Source organism: Haliotis cracherodii, unplaced genomic scaffold (assembly GCF_022045235.1).
Source record: "Haliotis cracherodii isolate W230 unplaced genomic scaffold, xgHalCrac1.p SCAF_18, whole genome shotgun sequence".
NCBI lineage: Eukaryota > Metazoa > Mollusca > Gastropoda > Lepetellida > Haliotidae > Haliotis > Haliotis cracherodii.
This window is the reverse complement of record NW_027266273.1, coordinates 13,752,923-13,772,553: the sequence shown is the minus strand read 5'-3', so window position 1 is coordinate 13,772,553 and position 19,631 is coordinate 13,752,923. Positions and strand designations below refer to the sequence as shown.

The 19,631-nt window shown below is 40.5% G+C and overlaps 1 protein-coding gene across 1 annotated transcript; it reads right to left on the bottom strand.

Moving 5' to 3' along the window:
- Positions 1 to 381: 381 nt before the first annotated feature.
- Positions 382 to 17,945, bottom strand: LOC139465791 (EGF-like domain-containing protein 2). Its single transcript, XM_071247708.1, has 15 exons — positions 17,834 to 17,945; positions 14,939 to 15,019; positions 13,424 to 13,671; positions 12,769 to 12,859; positions 11,397 to 11,671; positions 8,248 to 8,338; positions 7,514 to 7,642; positions 6,612 to 6,749; positions 5,815 to 6,038; positions 5,151 to 5,299; positions 4,743 to 4,882; positions 3,229 to 3,319; positions 1,768 to 1,939; positions 1,188 to 1,308; positions 382 to 638 (listed from the first exon to the last, which is right to left on the bottom strand). The coding sequence occupies exons 1-15, from the start codon at positions 17,943 to 17,945 to the stop codon at positions 430 to 432; spliced, it is 2,271 nt and encodes a 756-aa protein (XP_071103809.1). The 3' UTR covers positions 382 to 429.
- Positions 17,946 to 19,631: the final 1,686 nt, after the last annotated feature.

Here is a 19,631-nt window from a genome sequence, read left to right as displayed (position 1 = left end):
AGCAAATTACCAGACCGAGTCAACACTAATTGTGTGGCAATGTACCTCGACATCGAGCGTGTCTGCATAGTCCCCACGCAGTGACTTGTTTGTCTTGTCTGGACTCAAATGTCGAAATCACAAGTTTGATTCCGGACTCAAATGCCACGATCAAGATGTAGCTGCGCTAATGAGTAGCTTGCTTTACACAATATTCACAAAAACCTCCTGTGCATTTGTTTCATTGATTGATACCTGCGTCTTGTAAACATTATGAAAATTGAAACTTGTAACTAAGTCTATGATCTGTGCTACCTGACCTATGTCCCAGTGCAACATATATAAGTGGGCAAGAGTTTGCTTTGTTTGTGTGTTGAATTGAAATTAATTTTGACAGCGGGATTAAATGATATCTATTTCCAGTTTATTATGACAACAGATTAAGCTGAATCAGTAGCGGTGTGACATGCGACTCTTTTGAGACTTCACTTCATTGTCTTCATCCTCTTGTTTGCGTCGTTTCTTCATGAGCAGGAAACACATGTACACAATGATCAGGAGGAGTATCAGGGCGACGATGCAGACCACGATGGTGGCGGGGAACATCACAGACATCTCAGGGAGGCAGTTCTTTGCTGTTGGAGAAACACTAGTATCGCCTGGGAGAAAATAATATAGTCTTTAATCCATTAGTTGAACTTCTACAATTCGACTATCAAAGAGATCAACCCGGGTTCTGTTGATGGGGCAGGTAAGTGGATCGTTACGTTAGGTTCTATCCCCAAATGGGTAAAATGTGTTAAGCCCATTCTAGGCATCCCCGCTGTGATATGGCCAGAATAATACTGAAAGCAGTGCAAAACCCAACTGACGTTCCTAACATCTTATGCATGACCAAAGCAGTGACAGCTCGATTATTTGAACTTCATTTACATCGAACAATGTTGTTTATAACTCGCCTCAATAACCATCTCCGTGGTCTAGTGGATAGAGCATATGCCTGGAAAACGGAGGGCATGTGGTGTAATCCCATGGCCGTGTCATACCAGAACACATTGGGAGATGGTACTTGTTGGTATCCTGCGTGGCGCTTTGTATTAAGGGGATACATGAATTACTACAATTTAAAGAGAAACGCTTTATCCACATTGAAGTGCCGAGTAGAATTCAAGACTAGTTCAAGCGGATACATATAGGTGAGAACCTACCGTTTGTTTGCGAAGCTGTCGTGGTGTCATCCTCAAAGTACACTGTGGTGTTGGCTGTTGACTCAACTCTGCCGTCATTGGTTTGACGCTTCTTTCTGTCTCCCGTTACTCCGCATGTTGTCTTGAAATAAATACATGCAAGAAGTACATACATACTGTTAACAGAAATGTGTCCACTTTAAGAGTGAAGTGATTTAAAACTAACCTCCGGTAATATTTACACAGTTATCCAGTTCATGTCTCATCAACAACAGATTGTAGAAGCTGACAACTGGTTCGACAGGGGACAAACGGCAGGTGGGGTTGCAGGTAATCAACATATGTTTTCCAAGGAAGCTATTAAATATATTCCATCTAATCATTGCTACATGTAATATAGGACATTTGTCTTTGAATTGTTGAGTCCACATTTGCTTGAGAACTGCGAAAACAATTGCGTGGATCGATACTCATGATGTCAATCACGCGATTGTCTGGTCCAGACGCGATTATTTCCAGGCCGCCGTCATATAGCTGGAATATTGCTGAGTGCGGCGTTAAACAACAAACAAACAAACAAAGGCTTGAGAACTCCACGCACCAGTTGACAGCCAGCTTGATCCCCGGAGAGGCACAGTTTGTACTTAATATCGTGCACCACGGCTGCAGGCCCTGGTCGGAAGTAACCTGGTCTGTACTGCATGCAAATCTTCGTGTCACTCACCCTGCTCGGATAGGAGTGCACGATTGCCTTACCGGACTCGTCGCTGCATCTGGAATAAGAACAAATCGCCATTTTAATGTTTCATTACTGTCAATTTTCAGTGGAAAAGATTACAAGATTATCTTTGATACTGATTTTGAAAATGAACAAATTGTCTCTTCTTAAACTGATGCATTCCGTTTATGAAACACTGTAGCTCACCTGCTAAATCCTGTGTAATTTAGTGCCCATCTAATTCGTACGCACACATATTTGTAATAATAATAATTTAAACTAAAAATCTTATTATTTACAGAAAAACAAAGATTGTCAAATCACACATATTGTTGCATGCAATATACGATCTTCGTTCACACATTACAAGCCTCATCGAATGTCATAAATTGGTTTACTCGTAATATTTACTGTATTAAATATAAGTGTTGGTGAACATGATGTGATGTTTTGGAATAAATTGTAACTGTTGTTGTGCAAACGTTTCGTGCTTTCGGGAACATTTGTGATTAAATCTGTTCAATTTCTGAACATTTGCTTGACATAAACAGTATTCACAGAACGATTTTGGCACATGAGCTTGAAATAAAAACCCGCCTTTGAAGGCCACAAATATGCATTCTCTGCTCGGATTGGCTCGGAAATCAAAAGAGGGAGTTTGAACATGAAGTTTAAATCAAGCTTCAGGTATATCTATGTTCTGATATCGCGCAATAATAGTAACATAGCCAATTACATTCCACAGATTTAGCCATCTGAACTCAAAATATAATGTCTAGATCTATGTAAATAGTTTCAGAGTGACAAAAACACCCATAAGACTTATACCAGCAGGAATAACTTCAACTTTCCAATTGTCAAATTCGAGCAATATTTAAGAACCTCCCGCCTACATTTCACAACTTTCTGGGAATAATCGGGCATGCCTTTTTTCGCGGACATTTTAGAGAGCGTCAAATGGGTCTTGCCGAAAAAGTTTGATCAGTGTTATAACACCCGTAGCCTCAATATTGTGGCATGGCATGTGGAAGACGTGCTTGAATTTGATGTATCGGTGACAAAAAATTTCTCTGATGCAATTTCATCTTTCACTTGCTTCATGTGGTCCCATGCAGTTTCAGGCGAATTTTTTCTTGCCTTTGCATGTGTTTATGATGGGTGTCACCGGTGTGGCAAGATTCGCCCACCTTTTCACAACTATCCGGTATCATTACAATTTGATGGTGATTCATTGACACATGCTCATAATATAGTCAGTATCGTACAATGGTCTGTGCTTTTTGCGGAGATTTCCTTTGGTCATGGACATGTTTTTTGTGTGTGAATTGATTAAAATGCTCTTACCCATCGTTTCCAAACACTATTGCCTCTTTCCGCGAGGAATCCGTCTGACCATTATGGACGATTATGCGGATCAAGCCAAGGTACGAAAAGCCTGCAATTATTGATAATTGAAGAAGAGGCAAATATTTGCATACTCAATCCTCTTACCGACCCGTGAATACCCGAGTTAAAATAGGTCTTCAGCAACCCATGCTTGCCGTGAAAGGCGACTACATTGTATGTTTGTCGTAAGAGTCGACTAACGGGATGGGGTGGTCAGGCTCGCTGATTTGGTTGATGCCTGTGATCGTATCCCAGTTGCGTGGATCGATGCTCATGAAGTCAATCACTGGATTGTCTGGTCCAGACTCGATTGTTTCCAGACCGTCGTCATATAGCTGGAATATTGCTGCATGCGGCGTTAACAACAAAAAACAATACTCAAAACACATTAACATAACTTTTCTCCATCTTACATACAAAGCAACCTAAATTTACACCAGTTCCTCAATAATGACATCATACCAAGTCTACTGACATCGTGTCTGGTTAGGGAAACACGTGACCAAAGCGAGATACATGTCGCATGCAGTGTGAAAGCCACATGCTTCCAACTATCTTATAAAGAAAGTCTTTTGTACTCACAATATGCTTCTGCTTAATGACTCCATATTTATGTTATTTCGGTATATAAAGACAAAGAATTACTAAATGAATGACCATTCTAGTTATAGTGACCTTGAAATATATTAAAAGTCGCTCAATATCTTACCACTTCAATATTCTAGTCATAAACTTTAGACGATTTGAGTGTATGACCTTGATAGTGAATGTGAACATTCCCGAGGACTATCTAGCATATAAACAAATGTGTTGTCCCAAGGTGGTAATCAATGTCACAAACATAAATATAGCATATGCTTCTCATTGAAAGTAGGTTATCGTGACCTGTTATTGAAATCATAAGATTGCCATCACGTTTGATTCAAATTACACAACCACTATAAGCAAATAGTTTAACAAAACGTTGCATGCATATTTTAAGAATGACCTCTGTTGTGAGCTTGACCTTTCCGATCTCGGTTCTGTCCTAAAGATGACAATTACCAAGTTGCATTGACTAACAACAAATCTTTCTCGAGTATATTGGGCAATAAGCCTGATGATGACTTTGACCTTTGACATCACTGATACATGTGTAAAAAGACTTCCCAGGGCAGGAGAGGAGATAAACACGATATCTCCGTGATGTCCAAGCACCGCATGGTTTAACAACGCAATTTACCATGTGCCAGGCGTTAAAAGAAGTGACATTTACAAACATATTATCCAAATATGTGACCTAAATGCGGTGCCGGTCTGGCCGGCAGAATATGATATAATGCAATCTATTGCTGACTTTTTAATTACTATTACATCATAGAATAATCATTACGTCTCCAGTGAATTCTAATACATTTTAATATTCATTAATTACCGTTTGCTTTTATTAGAGATCAATCTTGATTGAACATCATAATCCATGTAATACTTACCATCATCCACGATGTTTAAACACAGCTTGTAGATTTGGTTAAGTGGAACAGGGTTGAATATGGTGCGACCATTACTCAGCGTGGCGGAGAGTTTTACTCCCAAAAAGTGAGCAGTCTCTTGCTGTTTGTTGAGAAACTTTCTGTAATAACAGAGCAATTGTCCCACTTATTAAGTATATATTAAAATACAATCCACAGGCAAACTACAGACATGTTTTATCATTTATTGTTATTGTGTGAATGTGCGTGGGCCACATACATAAACATTTTACAACAGCTACATCTAGAACGACTACTGCTACTTCTCCTACAAATTATGACGTATTGCAATTTTGAATAATACAAATGGCATTGCATAATCTCACCCTCATCTTGACGTAAAACAGTCATTCGTGGTATATTACTCACGTTGCAGTATCTGCTAGGATGGCATCTGTGGATATGGTTTGCCCGGATTCGTTGACACAACAATTGCCAAAAACAACTTCATCAGAGGCCACCAGCATGTTAGGGTTGTACTGGATGCGGTATGGTATTGTATAACACACGTTCCCTCCCTGCAGAACATAATGATGACACATTGCTTTGTCGCAAAATATTACCGAATACATATATACTTTCGGTGGATACGTTGTGCTGAGATGAGAGGCTCATCGGGGAGAAGCTAGAAGCTGGGTAATTAAGTTTAACTTAACTTAACAAAACAACACACACATATATAGTGAGTGTGTGTGTTGTTTTGATACAACTCTTTAGCAAACTCGCTAATGAACAAGTAAACAATAACCTGGCATCTAGCTTCTCCTCATATACATATAGGTAAATTGATATCAATCTTAACAGATGATTATGAACCCACCATCCAAACATTTCACATAGATGAAATATGATCTACCCGCAGAATCTCAGCACTACGTGTCCACCAAGATTTGTAAACGGCTTATCATTGCAAGGATTAGGACATTTTTCAACAATATTTGAAGTTGCTGCCTTGCTTCTGCTGCTGCTGTTGCAGGCTTTATGAAAACTTCTTAGCACTGAGGTCCACAGCGACTTTCAGCTCTCCTCTTACCTGTGTCGTAGTGGTGTACGTTCCACAGCGGCCACTGAAGCCGACAGTGATACACTGGCCTTGTATGTCTGAGGGGATCCTGTCTTTAGTGTCAGTGATACCCCCAACTGGATTGGCTGTGCATTCAGTGGAGGTGTAGCCAGAGACCGTGATGAGGGGCTGATACAGGTTGATGGGGTTCATGCAGATTGTCATCTTGTTGTTATCACAGGATGTGATGGTTGCTAGTTATTGATAGGCGATATAGTCAACATGAGCAGTCACAGACATTTAGCAACAGTCTATGAACAAGTGTTTACGTTTGCAAAGGTACCCAGATAATATCAAGTGCATTATAACCATATGTGATTCTGAAAGTCTCAATGGTTATCAAGATGAAAAAGGCCTGATGTGCTGCAAATTGATCCTTTTAATTAATATATTTCCAAAATTTATTCCAGGTACATGTTTGGACTATTATTTCCATTGAGTGATATGAACATCTAAATGGGATACATATTATAATAACTAGAAACAATATACTGAAAAAGATCGTCAAGAAACAATAAAAACTGAGGTAAATTAAATATGTACATACATGTATGATGATGACAAAGGTCACCGTGTCGAACAAACTATTATGATCACTTATACAACTTCAGTAATCTCTTAATAATCAGATCTCTTTCTCCGTAATGATACCTTTCTGTTTTATGATCTGCGGACACAACATATGATATTTTAGATAATTTGAGACGATTATGAGAATATAATAGAGAATTTACTATGTAACTATCTTGAGTAAAATATGAACGTACTTCTCTTGCGTTCGCACTTCTCAGCTTTGCCATTGTAATAACCAGAGTCACATACACATGCACCTGTTGATCCGTTTGAGACGCACTGTCCGTTACTTCCACAGTCCATGCCAGAACAACCTGGGCCATTTATGTCAGCTGCAATGACCAAACAATGATATCATTATCACAACCTTCTCTACAAGAGGGGGCACGGGTGGCCCAGTCCGCTTAGGCGCCGCGATTCGCTGTGCAGAGTTGCGTCCCTTGGGCACGCCAGAAACCTTTGATTTGTGGGTCGGATCCCGGTTCGCCCTAATTATGTTTCTAGGTTTGTCAGCACCATACCCGTGCTCGTGGGTTTCACCAAAGTGGTAACCGTCTGAGACCTGCATGACTTCGGGCTTTCCTCCCACATTAAGCTTACACGCCGTGATATAACTGGAATATTGTAAAAAGCGGCGTTAAACCCAAATCACTCACTCACTCTCTACACGAGAGGCGATAGGGTGGCTAAGTGGTTACAGCGTTCGCTTGTCACACTGAAGGCCCGGGTTCGATTCCCCACATTGGCACGATGTGTGAAGCCCATTTTTCGTGTCTCCAGCCGAAAAAATATACTTAATCAGTCAATCCTCTACATGACCATGTTGAAGTTAAATTAAATTAGCAAATCAAGATCGCAAGTTAACTTGTACCTAAGTTTATAAATGCAGATTGGATGAGGCGATTTTGCTGGAAGGCTATCGTAAAACAACAATCTTGCAGAATTGTCCGGAAAGTGTGGATTCGTCATGCATTACACATTCCCACAACACTATGTGTCATCCCAGAATTGTAAAACATAACATGTCCGCATGGAATCTCGAAAATAATCGTTCATCTTGTACTGAACACCAAGCACATCTAATGCTATAACTTACATTGAATAATACCACAGTCATCCCCTGTTCTACCAGTAGCGGAGGAACAGTCACAAGTCGAACTGCTGGGTGGACAGTCGCCGGCTTTGCAGGTAACACCATACCGGTTACAGTCGAATAAAACCGCAGCTGGAACAATGGTAGACAATCAATCATTCCTACACATGTCCAAAGACTCATTCGGTATTTCAGGGAGGGGGTTAAAACATAATTTGGCCTATTTTTTTTACATCCACAAGAAACATGTTGCTGGATTTACTGCTTGGTGTGAAAAATGCTTTCCGAAAAAACCCTTTAAGAGAGAAGAAACTATATGTCTTGGAACCGTTACCGTAAAACTACATGTATTCTCTTGGAACCAAAATGAAACACAGCCCTACAAACAACCAACCTCACAATCCCCACCAACCACCCCGATGTAGAGTAGTGTACGGTCGGTGCCTCACAAAAACGATTTCGTATTATGATTGTTCACTGACTGTAATGATGTCTTAATATTTAGATCTAATCAATCATAAAGATGCTTTAGCTATAAACGTTAAAAAATGGAATGTGATAACTGTTTGCTAATTAGCTAATGCAATAAACTAGACGTTTTTTCCACAAAGTTGTGTGTTTTCTTAAGTAATGTGGTTGATTATAAATGTTTTGAAAATACAAATTTAAGAACGAAATATACTTTACTTCTTGTCTGTTTCATACAATGGTGATAAATTACACAATATTGAACTTACCGTCATCGTCGTTTATGCATCCCTTGATGGTGATGTCATCGTAGCCCGAAGCACTGATTGTAATTGAGAACACTTCCTGTGATTCGACAACCTAAAACACAACACATGTACTGCTCCTGGAAAATGGCATGATATACATCAATATACAAACAGGGGGTAATATAAACCCTACATGTCCATATGCACTTCTCTCATCCAGGATAATATAAAACCTACATGAACACCTGGCGGTCTCACGTCCAGGGTAATATAAACCGTACATGAATATCGCCCCCTCTCTCGTTCAGAGATGAAAACCCTACATAAACACCGGACTGTATCTCATGCAGAGAAATATAAACCATACATGAACACATGATGGTCTCACTTCCAGGGTCATATAAACCCCACAGGGATATCTGCCCCTCTCTCATTCAGAGATATAAACACTACACGAACACCCGACTGTATCTCGTGCAAATAAATATAAACCATACATGAACACCTGACTGTCCATCACTAGGTGTCATATGAAATTGAGATGTACATTTTGCTGCAGATAATATTATTCGAACTTTGTACCCTCCATCATAACTGTAAGATCGCGGTGTCTGTACATAAACTGGAACTGTGCTATGCCAATAATTGAATTTAAACCCACATAACTGTTTACCTTGCCCCTATGATAACAATACGTTTCTAAGATTGTTGCAGTGCCTCTCAGTGAGCAGGAACATTGCGTTACCTCTTATATAAATGTTACCTTGCAATGTTTTTAACATAACTTGATTGTTACAGTATCTTTTACTTAAAAGGACACTTGCAGAACCACATTTATACCTTACAGTGTCTCTTACATAACTGTTGCCGTCCTTATACTTACCTGAAACAATGCAGTACTTCCTGCTTTAAATGTTACTCTACAGTGCCTCTTTCTTAACAGGAACATTGACAGTACTTCCTGCTTTAACTGGTACTCTGCAGTGCCTCTTTCTTAACAGGAACATTGCAGTACTTCCTGCTTTAACTGTTACTCTGCAGTGCCTCTATCTTAAAGAAACATTGCAGTACTTCCTGCTTTAGCTGTTACTCTACAGCATCTCTGTCTTAACAGGAACATGGCAGTACTGGTTGCTTTAACTGTTACTCTACAGTGCCTCTTTCTTAACAGGAACATTGACAGTACTTCCTGCTTTAACTGGTACTCTGCAGTGCCTCTTTCTTAACAGGAACATTGCAGTACTTCCTGCTTTAACTGTTACTCTGCAGTGCCTCTATCTTAAAGAAACATTGCAGTACTTCCTGCTTTAGCTGTTACTCTACAGCATCTCTGTCTTAACAGGAACATGGCAGTACTGGTTGCTTTAACTGTTACTCTACAGCGCCTCTTTCCTAACAGGGCCATTGCAGTACTTCCTGCTTTAACTGTTACTTTGCAGTGCCTCTTTCTTAAGAGAAACATTTCAGTACTTCCTGCTTTAACTGTTACTCTGCAGTGACTCTTTCTTAAGAGGAACATTGCAGTACTTCCTGCTTTAACTGTTACTCTGCAGTGTCTCTATCTTAACAGGAACATTGCAGTACTGGCTCCTTTCACTGTTACTCTACAGCGCCTCTTTCTAAACAGAAACATTGCAGTACTTCCTGCTTTAACTGTTACTCTGCAGTGTCTCTATCTTAACAGGAACATTGCAGTACTGGCTACTTTCACTGTTACTCTACAGCGCCTCTTTCTAAACAGAAACATTGCAGTAATTCCTGCTTTAAATGTTATTCAGCATTTACTCTTTCTTAACAGGAACATTGCAGTACTGTCTGCTTTAACCGGTACTCTGCGGTGCCTCTTTCTTAACGGGAACATTGCAGTACTTCCTGCTGTAACTGTTACTCTGCAGGGCCTCCATATTTAAGGAACATTGCAGTACTGGCTGTTTTAACTGTTACTCTACAGCATCTCTGTCTTAACAGGAACATTGCAGTACTTTCTACTTTAACTGTTACTCTACAGCGCCTCTTTCTTAACAGGATCATTGCAGTACTTCCTGCTTTAACTGTTACTCTGCATTTCCTCTTTCTTAACAGGAACATTGCAGTACTTCCTGCTTTAACTGTTACTCTGCAGTGCCTCTTTCTTAAGAGGAACATTGCAGTACGTCCTGCTTTAACTGTTACTCTGCAGTGCCTATTCGATAACTGGACCATTGCCGCGATTCCTGCTTTAACTCTAACTATTCAGTGCCTGTTGCTTAAGTGGAACATTACGGCGTCTGTAGTCTATTGATACCTTCCATGCACACTGTCTCAAACATTGTGTAACCTAGTCACCTAAGTTAACTGCAACATTGCAGTGCCTATGATAAAAATGTAGTTAATGTTACATCCAAAATTGCGGTATCTCTAACATAACGTCCATCTTCATATGGCTTTATCAGTGCTTATAATTTACTTTTTGATTAGCATCTAGACATTGGAAGAACATAAAAGTATAAAAACAATATGGGTGAAGTCGAAAGACGTTGCCTTGAAACATGGATACAAATACTTTCCATTCTAATATGGTCGCACACAACCTCTGGGTTAAACCTAAATTGTCAATGCAAGGGGAAATAGTCTAGATTATCCACCGCAACAGATTCTATATAGCGTAAAGGGAAAAATAGCTGTTAAAATTCAATGAATGGACAACTGTAAATCAGTGCTGACACCAGATGTTAGCGAAAGGCTAGGCATGACCTGCCATAGGCCCTGCCGGCATCACCCATCATACACATAATTTGCAGTACTCCTGCCGTGCAACGGCGGCAAGAAAACAATTCAGACAATCAAGTGATCGATGAACCACAAAACCCAGTGAAAGGATTGTCCATTTACTGATTTGTTGAAACTAATAAAAACGATGTTGAATTTTGAATTATGCCTGCTGTTTACAAGTGCAGAGATTCTGCTACTTTTAAGTAAAGAAAATACGTTTAAGAAATATATTCGTTTTGCAACACGACAATTGGGATCAGGTATATTCAAGATACTGTGTAACAATCAAACAAGTGAACAAATATCTGAACGAATTCTGTGCATGAACTGTCCAAATCATTCCCGCAATCTTTGTTAGGGCGTGATTTATGATCGTTTATCTATCAAAATTGAAACCAGATCAATACTACCACTCTTACCAGATCGTCGATTATAGGCACTTCCAGATAAGCATTTCTCTTTCCGTTTTGAAAGGCGACCGTTGTGACATTGTTGGAGTAGTCAGTGGTCGAATCTGCATCGCCGTTGGTGTAGGTCACTGCTGCAGTCATTGTTGACCTATCCGATGATGGTCTCCTGATTCGGATGACCAGTTGCCCCAAGCTCTCGGTGACACATGTTTTCGCATTCGCGCTGAACACCAATGGAGGCTGCGTGGTTGTCGTGGTAGTCGTGGTCGTCGTGGTAGGCGGTTCTGGAGGCATTGTAGAATAGCGTTTAATGTGTTGAAAATTAAAGCGACAAAGGCAGCACAATCCATTGTACGATTCCAACAATATTACAAACATCATTGTGTTTTGATAGTGAAACCAGCTCATTTGTTTCATATTTAGATCTATGCATAAAGATTCAGAGTAACAAAAACATCTCCACAATACTGTCTGACAAGAGGGGTGACTTCTGCTTTCCAATATTTAAATTTCCCTTTATGTCAAGCTGCGATTCCAACAGGTCAGGATCCAACCTTTGGTGTCCCCATTTAAGGCACAATCGAGCATACTACTTCTACGACTTTTAGCAAAGGGTCATAGGACTTGCTCATAATTTATTTTCATAATTAAAAGAACTGTTCACCTTCGCAGCAGCAATAGTATAGGTTTAATCTTTGAATGGACGGTATGCGAGTGCATTGCAATTTACATCGAAAAAATCTCATGCACATTCTTATTTGTTTGTGACTAAATATTCCCAACAGGTTACACAAACATAAATAAAACCAACATATCAATTTAGTTCATTTCTGATATCGATCAAGATGTGGTCAAAGGTCAATATTTTCTACTTGACAAATACCCAGTTGACTTCAAATACAACTCGCAGAGTTATTCAAACTCACAGCTTCTCGGTGTTAACCTACATGTACTATACTGCAATGAGAGTTGCCAAGGACTCACTTGCTACATTATTTCAGAAAGGAGAATATTTTGTCCATGATAAGGAGGTGAGCTGTGGAATACTTACAATAAATGTTGACGTGATACTATCGGGAGTGCCAAATTGTAACACTTTGACCCGCTTGCGTGCCTTGTTGACATCGCCGTGGGAGCCACATGCTTTCCAGCTTTCACTTTATGCACTCCAAGCCTCGCTTTCATAGCGGAAGTAGCGAAATGCGTAAAGGCCAATAACGGAACTTTGTTTTTCCTGCGACAATTAGCTATATTTAATTGGTACCAATTATAACTAAACGAGCTACAACTAAGTATCACTGGCAACAACTATTTGTTACCAGCTATAACCAGAAAAACTGAGCCTAACAAGAATTGTACATGAACAGTAATCTGAGATTACCAAGTTGACTAGGGATGCAAAATGCTACCACTAATGGCGAGTAGTCAGCCGCTGTAAATCTTAATGCGAATCTCTCCTCTGGCTCTGGGGTCTGTAACAAAACAAACCAGTAAATTAGGCTATGTGTAGGTGTCAGTAACGTCAAAATGTTGAATCTCCGTTACACTGTTATCACAGAGCGTTACTTAAGTCGAATGAATGAAGGAATCCTTGTTGAATTTCGTTCAATGGTAAATAATTTCAAGTGGAAGCTGTGGTTTAGGACCAAACAAGGCTGTATCATAACCATACATTATATTACAGTTAAAGAACTCAACATCTTTAAACAGGGTTATCTTCGCAAACTTCTACATGCCCACATTGCAACAATTAGTGGAACACCACAATGAGTTTACCCATTGTTTCATCAACATGGTTTATGCTGTAGTTTCTGCTTGTTGTATAATTTCCTGTTACCACTGTGCTGTCATATCGCTTCTTGTGCAATGTTTTAGTGAGTAGAGCCTCACATAGAGTGGATGGGTGTTAATTAAATTTGGTACATCGCATATTTTTAGTCGATTGCAACAAACGATTGTACAAACATAGCTATTTACATATCAATATATAAGTATGGAAATTATATTTACGTATCAAGAATTTAGTTTAAACATACCCCGTCAGATGTAATTGATACATGCATTGTAAAGCTTGGAGAGACTGTGAAAGTTCCGACTTGTCCAGATTGGAGATTATAATCCACCTCGAACGTTGCAGTGTCATATTCGTGTGGATCAATTCTAAAGGTGGGTCCAAACTGGGTGTCTCTTAAATCCTTAAGTAAATTGAACTGAAACTCATTCGCCTCAGGTATTTCAAAACAACCATTGTTGGAAGGGTCAGTTGAAAAAGAAAACGGTGCATCTGAAATTTCACAAACGTAAATTGTCATTGAATTATATAACGTATTTCATGTTACAATAAACTTTTAGATTGAGGTCACACTCTGCGGAACACAGCAAACACTTTATGACCGAGTTGGACATTAACTGAAATACCAACCCCCGCACTGTCTCAATAATTAATGTATGTCCTAGATATGATACCAAGAGGTGGAGAGGTAGCCTAGTCGTAAAAAGTTCCATGGGTGTGAAGCCTATTTCTGGTGTTCTTCGCTTAGATGTTGGTGTATTTATGTGAAGAGCATCTCATTCATTCACAAGACTATATTCCCTGTGAAGATCAGGGTTAGCATTGGTTATCAGCAACTCCATCCAACGGGATCGAGTGGTCAGGCCCGCTGACTAGGTTGATGCATGTATAATTACATACCGTTGCTATATGACCCGTGAAGACCTGGGGTAGAATAGGTCTTCAGCAACCCATGGTTTCCCTGAAAGGCGAGTAGGCTTGTCGTAAGAGGCGACTGACGGGATCGGGTGCTCAGGCTGACTTGGTTGATATAGATGCTCATACTGCCAATCACTGGATTGTCTGGTCTAGACTCTATTATTTACAGGCCGTTGTCATATAGCCGGAATATTGCCGAGTGCGGCGTTAAACAATAAACAACTAAACAAACAAACAAACCGTCCTGAAATAGCTGGAATATCACAAACAATCATACAAACACACGACTATATTACGATGCTCCGAGATGCATGTAAGTAAGTGAGTGATTGCACAATGGTATCAACAGATTCCAGTAGCACCCCAAATTGAAGCAGTACAAAGTAGGTTTCTCACTGGTATTCCCTGATACTCCATAAAGTAACCTTTTGGTTTTGGCTTTGAACACGATTGCCGTAGAATAATACTTCTTTTGTGCTGACATTTCACCAAAAAGATTCATAATAAACTTGCATAATCCCATACAACTGACACCAAAGTGAGTGTTATTTCTTCTAGAATTGATGTAGACACCTCACCAAATCCAGATCATGGTATTCATCAAAAGTCGATTCTCCCGTGAAATATGCATTGTACTATCAATATCGGGAGGTGGGTTTGCCTGATGTTTACGGTTCTGGTTATATTATACACGTGGGTATAACCAATATGAAATCCATATCTCGTGTCCCCGCCGTGAATATTACTAAAGGCGGCGTAAACACCTATTCACTTCTAACAATATGGAACTAACATTGCACCTGTATCAGGTAAATAGACCGAGTGATGACCTAAGCCTCACCTGATTGCCCAGAACACATGTATAACAGCAGCAGACAGCCAATGCTGTAGATGGTGTTTAAGCACATTTCCCCAGGCGTGTCTGACAAAACAAGAAAAATCATTTACCTGATATCTGAAAAATAATGAATACATCAAAAAATACATCATCCTCTACAGTACGTTCAATTGCCACGGTTGTTTGACATTGGTATTCTAATCCAAGACAGAAAAACTCCTGTCATCCACAAACTGTGAGTATGTGGTCAGGCTTATTGTTTTGCATACACCTTAATTGGGTAGTACAAAATAGACCTGTAATGATGAAGGGACGTGAATAAGATATCATATTGAAGGAAGTTTTTTTTATTATTGATCCAATTTAAACCTTTTCAAGTGTATGTTCAAAGACATGTTGGCGATGTTCGTTTGTTTGTTTGTTGTTTAATGCCGCACTCAGCAAGAGTCCAGCTATATGACGGCTGTCTGGAAATAATCCAGTCTGGATCAGACAATCCAGTGATTGACATCCACGCAATTGGGATACGATGACATGCATCAACCAAGTCTGCGAGCCTGACCAACCAATCTCGTTAGCTGCCTCTCCAGACAAGCATAATCGCCTTTTATGGCAAGCAAGGGTTGCTGAAGACCTATTCCGCCCTGTGTCTTGTTGGCGATGTATTGTGAGGGTGCAAAGAACCAAAAGACGAATGTGGTGTGTCGTCAAACAATGAACGAATGATCAACCATACGGTGTGACATGGTCAAAACCAATCTCCTAATTACAATTTGAGAGAGTCTTGTCCACTGCGCTTGCAGCGACTGGCTCCCGATCATGTCCCAGACGTGCTCTATGGAGGTACGTTTCATGATGTATTGCTGCTGTATGTATGGACAATATGCATTGGCGTTCTGACAGTCATAGTGATCCCGTCTTATGTCCTTACACACCCTATCCTGAATATCTATCACCTTGCCTTACGCTGACGTTCGTCAAGACGCATCCGTCCACGCCTATCCAGAAAGCCCAGTGTGAATTTGGACTCACCTGAAAATATTGCAAGGTCATCGGCGATTTCCCCCGTTTCGTCGTTCTAAATATTATTGACGTCTGGTTATACTTTAAACAGTTATCGGAAATGTGACGCTGTTTTTCTGTAAATCCATGTGTTAAGACGACAGTATTATGTTGTTTTTATTATACCTGAACTGTTCTGTCATATGTTTCGTCAGTTACGGTAATTTACTGTATGCACTGTCTCCATTACGCAAAGGTGCACAAAAGGGTGACGGGGGTGTGCAAATCTGAAACTTCAACCTGACAGGACAACATCGGTACGCATCATGGTGGTACAAACTTCTATCCGAGCACTGGGATGGTGAAAGGTCCGTTCTGCAATCGTGCGTCATCCCATCCTTGACTGTTACTGACCTACATGTACCACCATATTGGTCACGTTACCTAACAGTACATGGATGAAGTCGTTGTTTTGGGACCGACCATACCTCGTCGTCACGTCTCCTGTCTAACGTGCAGGTTCCACATATGCGAAATCACACTTTTGGACATCAGCATATCTCTAGCTGTCTGGCATACTGACACCCCACCCATTATCTTTCCGATTTCTTACAATTTGTATTACCCTGACATTGTACAGTAACTACACTACCGGACAAAAGAAATTAAACACTTAAACACTGGATTTGACCAAACATTTATAAATGTTATCAAAACGTTGTTTGGCTGAAAACACTGAAAACTAAAGGTCCCGAACACAACTGTGATACTGGTATGATAAACCATTCTTTCTTCATTTCAGGCACCATCAAACATGGGTGTATACTAAAAAAAGTCTTTCTTTTGCATCTGTGTTTTATGTCAAGCAATATTCCAGCAGCCCCAGCCTTTGGCGTCTACATTTTACACATTTTGCGGTACAATCGAGCATACTCCTTCGATGATTTCAACGAGCGTTATAGGAAACGTCAACAAAAGTGGTTTGATCCAGGTTACAACATTCAAGGCCTCAGTAAATCTTTCAAAACATTTTATGAAAGACATGTGGAGGACATTTCCAAATATGACGCATCAATGACAACATGGATGTCCGAAGCAATACCCTTTTTCGACAAGTTCAATGTGTTCCCGTGTCTTTTCAGATGACCACCTGATTTGCCTTTACCAGGGTGCCACCGGTGGGGCAGGATGCATTCACCTTTCAGCACAAGATATCATCACTATTTGTGAGAGGTTCATAACCACACGCTCATGATAAAGTCGGAATTGTATAATCGATTTTTGGTCGCCTTTATATACTAGTATCTTGTTTCTTCTTAAGCGGTATAGGGGCGGTCGGGTAGCCTAAGGGTTAAAGCGATATGGCTGAAATATTGCCGATCTTACGTAAAGCATAAACTCACTCACTGACTAGTGGTTAAAGCGTTCGCTAGTCACGCCAAAGACCAGTGTTCGATTCCCGACATGGTTACAATGTGTGAAGCCCATTTCTGGTGTCCCCCGCCGTGATATTGCTGGAATATTGCTAAAAGCGGCATAAAACCAAACTCACTCACTCACTCACTCTTAAGCGGTATATGATTAATGGAGTTTCAGATAGCAAGGTTTCACTGTACTCGTACCCAGGAAGCAAATTATCCTGGACGTAAGAGGTGTCTTCATTGATCGATAGTCAGGCTCGGTAACGTGAATGTGTCCTCATACACAAACGGTATAAATTATTGCTCACAATATCGATCATTGGATTGTCTTATCCGGTCACGATTATTTACACGACGAGGTCTGAGTGAGGCAATACACAACAAATGAACAAATAAACAAAACATAAATATCGAGTCAAAATGCGATACGTAAAGTGTAAATATATATACATGGTGATTTTATATGTCGACTTACCAAGTTCTGCCAAACAGGTCTTCAAGCTGGTAAACTTCGTAAACAAGGTAGATGCAGCCTGTTTCAGAGATATATTGAAACTGTTATCGGATAAGGTTACGTACGTATACATACCTGTTACTCCACCAATGAGGTTCGCCGAAACATCTCGATATGCATCAGCACTCCTTTACACAAGCTAACAAAAGAAATCTTTTTGACATATGTAGAATAAATTTATACAAAATGTGTTTTTGTCACACTACGTAACCATCGAGTGCACAAAACCAGTCATGTCATTCTGTAAACGGTGACAAGTCCTGAAAACAATCTATAGGAAGGACGGAGTAGGAAAAGTGTCTTTACAAACTGGAAATATTCCTTTGAAAATTATCAGACATGTTCAAATAGCCTCCGTCTAGTTGTTTTCGTACACAGGCCGCAGGGGTACTGCGGTTCGGCTTCGGGCAACTAACAAATTGTGAATAGCCTTCTTGAATCATGCTGGAGCAGGACACCCGGTGTCATCACTGATTTTCTGTGCTCCATTCATTTAATGTTCACCTCTATTTCTCTTTTACACACAATGGGTCTGTTTCGCCTGATCATATACAGGTTACTAAACGAGTCCCCGTTATATACAGATTTTATTACAACGAGTGTATTTCAAAATGTATCTAACGAGCGAAAGCGGGAGTGTGCGACTATGTGTATTTCAAAATGTATACTAACCAACAAAAGTTCCTGTGACACCAATATTTTAGTGTATTTTTCAAACAAGTAAAGTTTGGTTTTCAATATTGTAGTACATGTATGGAATCAAATTACAAAAACGCAACTGCTACAGAAAAGCATGCATTCCATGCAAAAGTTGACTTTTATGCAAGCCCTATGCATTTCACTAGCCAAGAATAGGTATAAAACATGTGCGTTAACGGGATTCCATATGCATTGTTTAGCATCGTGCTGACAACAACCACTCAGATAAACAACAACAAAATTATGCAGTTATTCAACGTTACGAAATGCCACGCCTGTCCGAAAATGAGCGTCGGCGAGCCATTGGTATGCTTGAAGCAGGATCGAGTCAACGTGATGCTGCAGGACAATTTAACGTCCACAGAAACACCATTTGGTGTTTATGGCAACGTTGGCAACAGACAAATGCAATCAGAGACCATCCTCGGAGTAGCAGGCCACGCGTCACGAATAATCGACAAGACAACTGGATTCGAAGCAACAGTGACTGCAAGAAGCATCCCTGGCCTTCGACGAATATCTTCCAAAACCGTACGTCGTCGCCTCAGATGTGCAGGGATTGTCGCCAGAAGACCCGCCAGACGTACTATTTGACGGGAAACCACCGCCAAGCACGTCTGGCACAGTGGTGCAGACAGCGTCTACGCTTGGCGGCCATGCAGTGGGGGACAAGTTCTATTCAATGACGAGTCTCGTTTTCACCTCAGCCACAGCGATGGACGGATTCGAGTGTACCGACGTCAAGGTGAACGTTACGTCAATCATTGTGTCATGGAAGAAGATCGGTTTTGGGCGGCAGCGTTATAATATGGGGCGGGATTACAGCAAGAGAGAGGACCCGTTTGATAGTGGTAGAGGGAAATCTCAATGGACAGCGCTACCGCAACGAGATCATCGGCCCTGTTGTTCTACCGTTTTTGAGTCGTCATGACCCAGGCATTACCTTTCAACATGGCAACGCCCGGCCTCATATTGCTCGACTTGTTCAGGATTCCCTTCAACAAAACAACGTAAATGTCATCCCCTGGCCGGCTTGCTCCCCTGATCTCTCACCAATCGA

Coding starts and splice junctions, on each gene's coding strand:
- LOC139465791 (XM_071247708.1), bottom strand. CDS start 17,945: ATGTATACGTACGTAACCTTATCCGATAACAGTTTCAATATATCTCTG. Junction 13,672..14,938: donor CATGTGTTCTGGGCAATCAG/GTGAGGCTTAGG, acceptor GTGAAATTTCAG/ATGCACCGTTTTCTTTTTCA. Junction 6,750..7,513: donor TGACTGTGGTATTATTCAAT/GTAAGTTATAGC, acceptor TGGTCATTGCAG/CTGACATAAATGGCCCAGGT.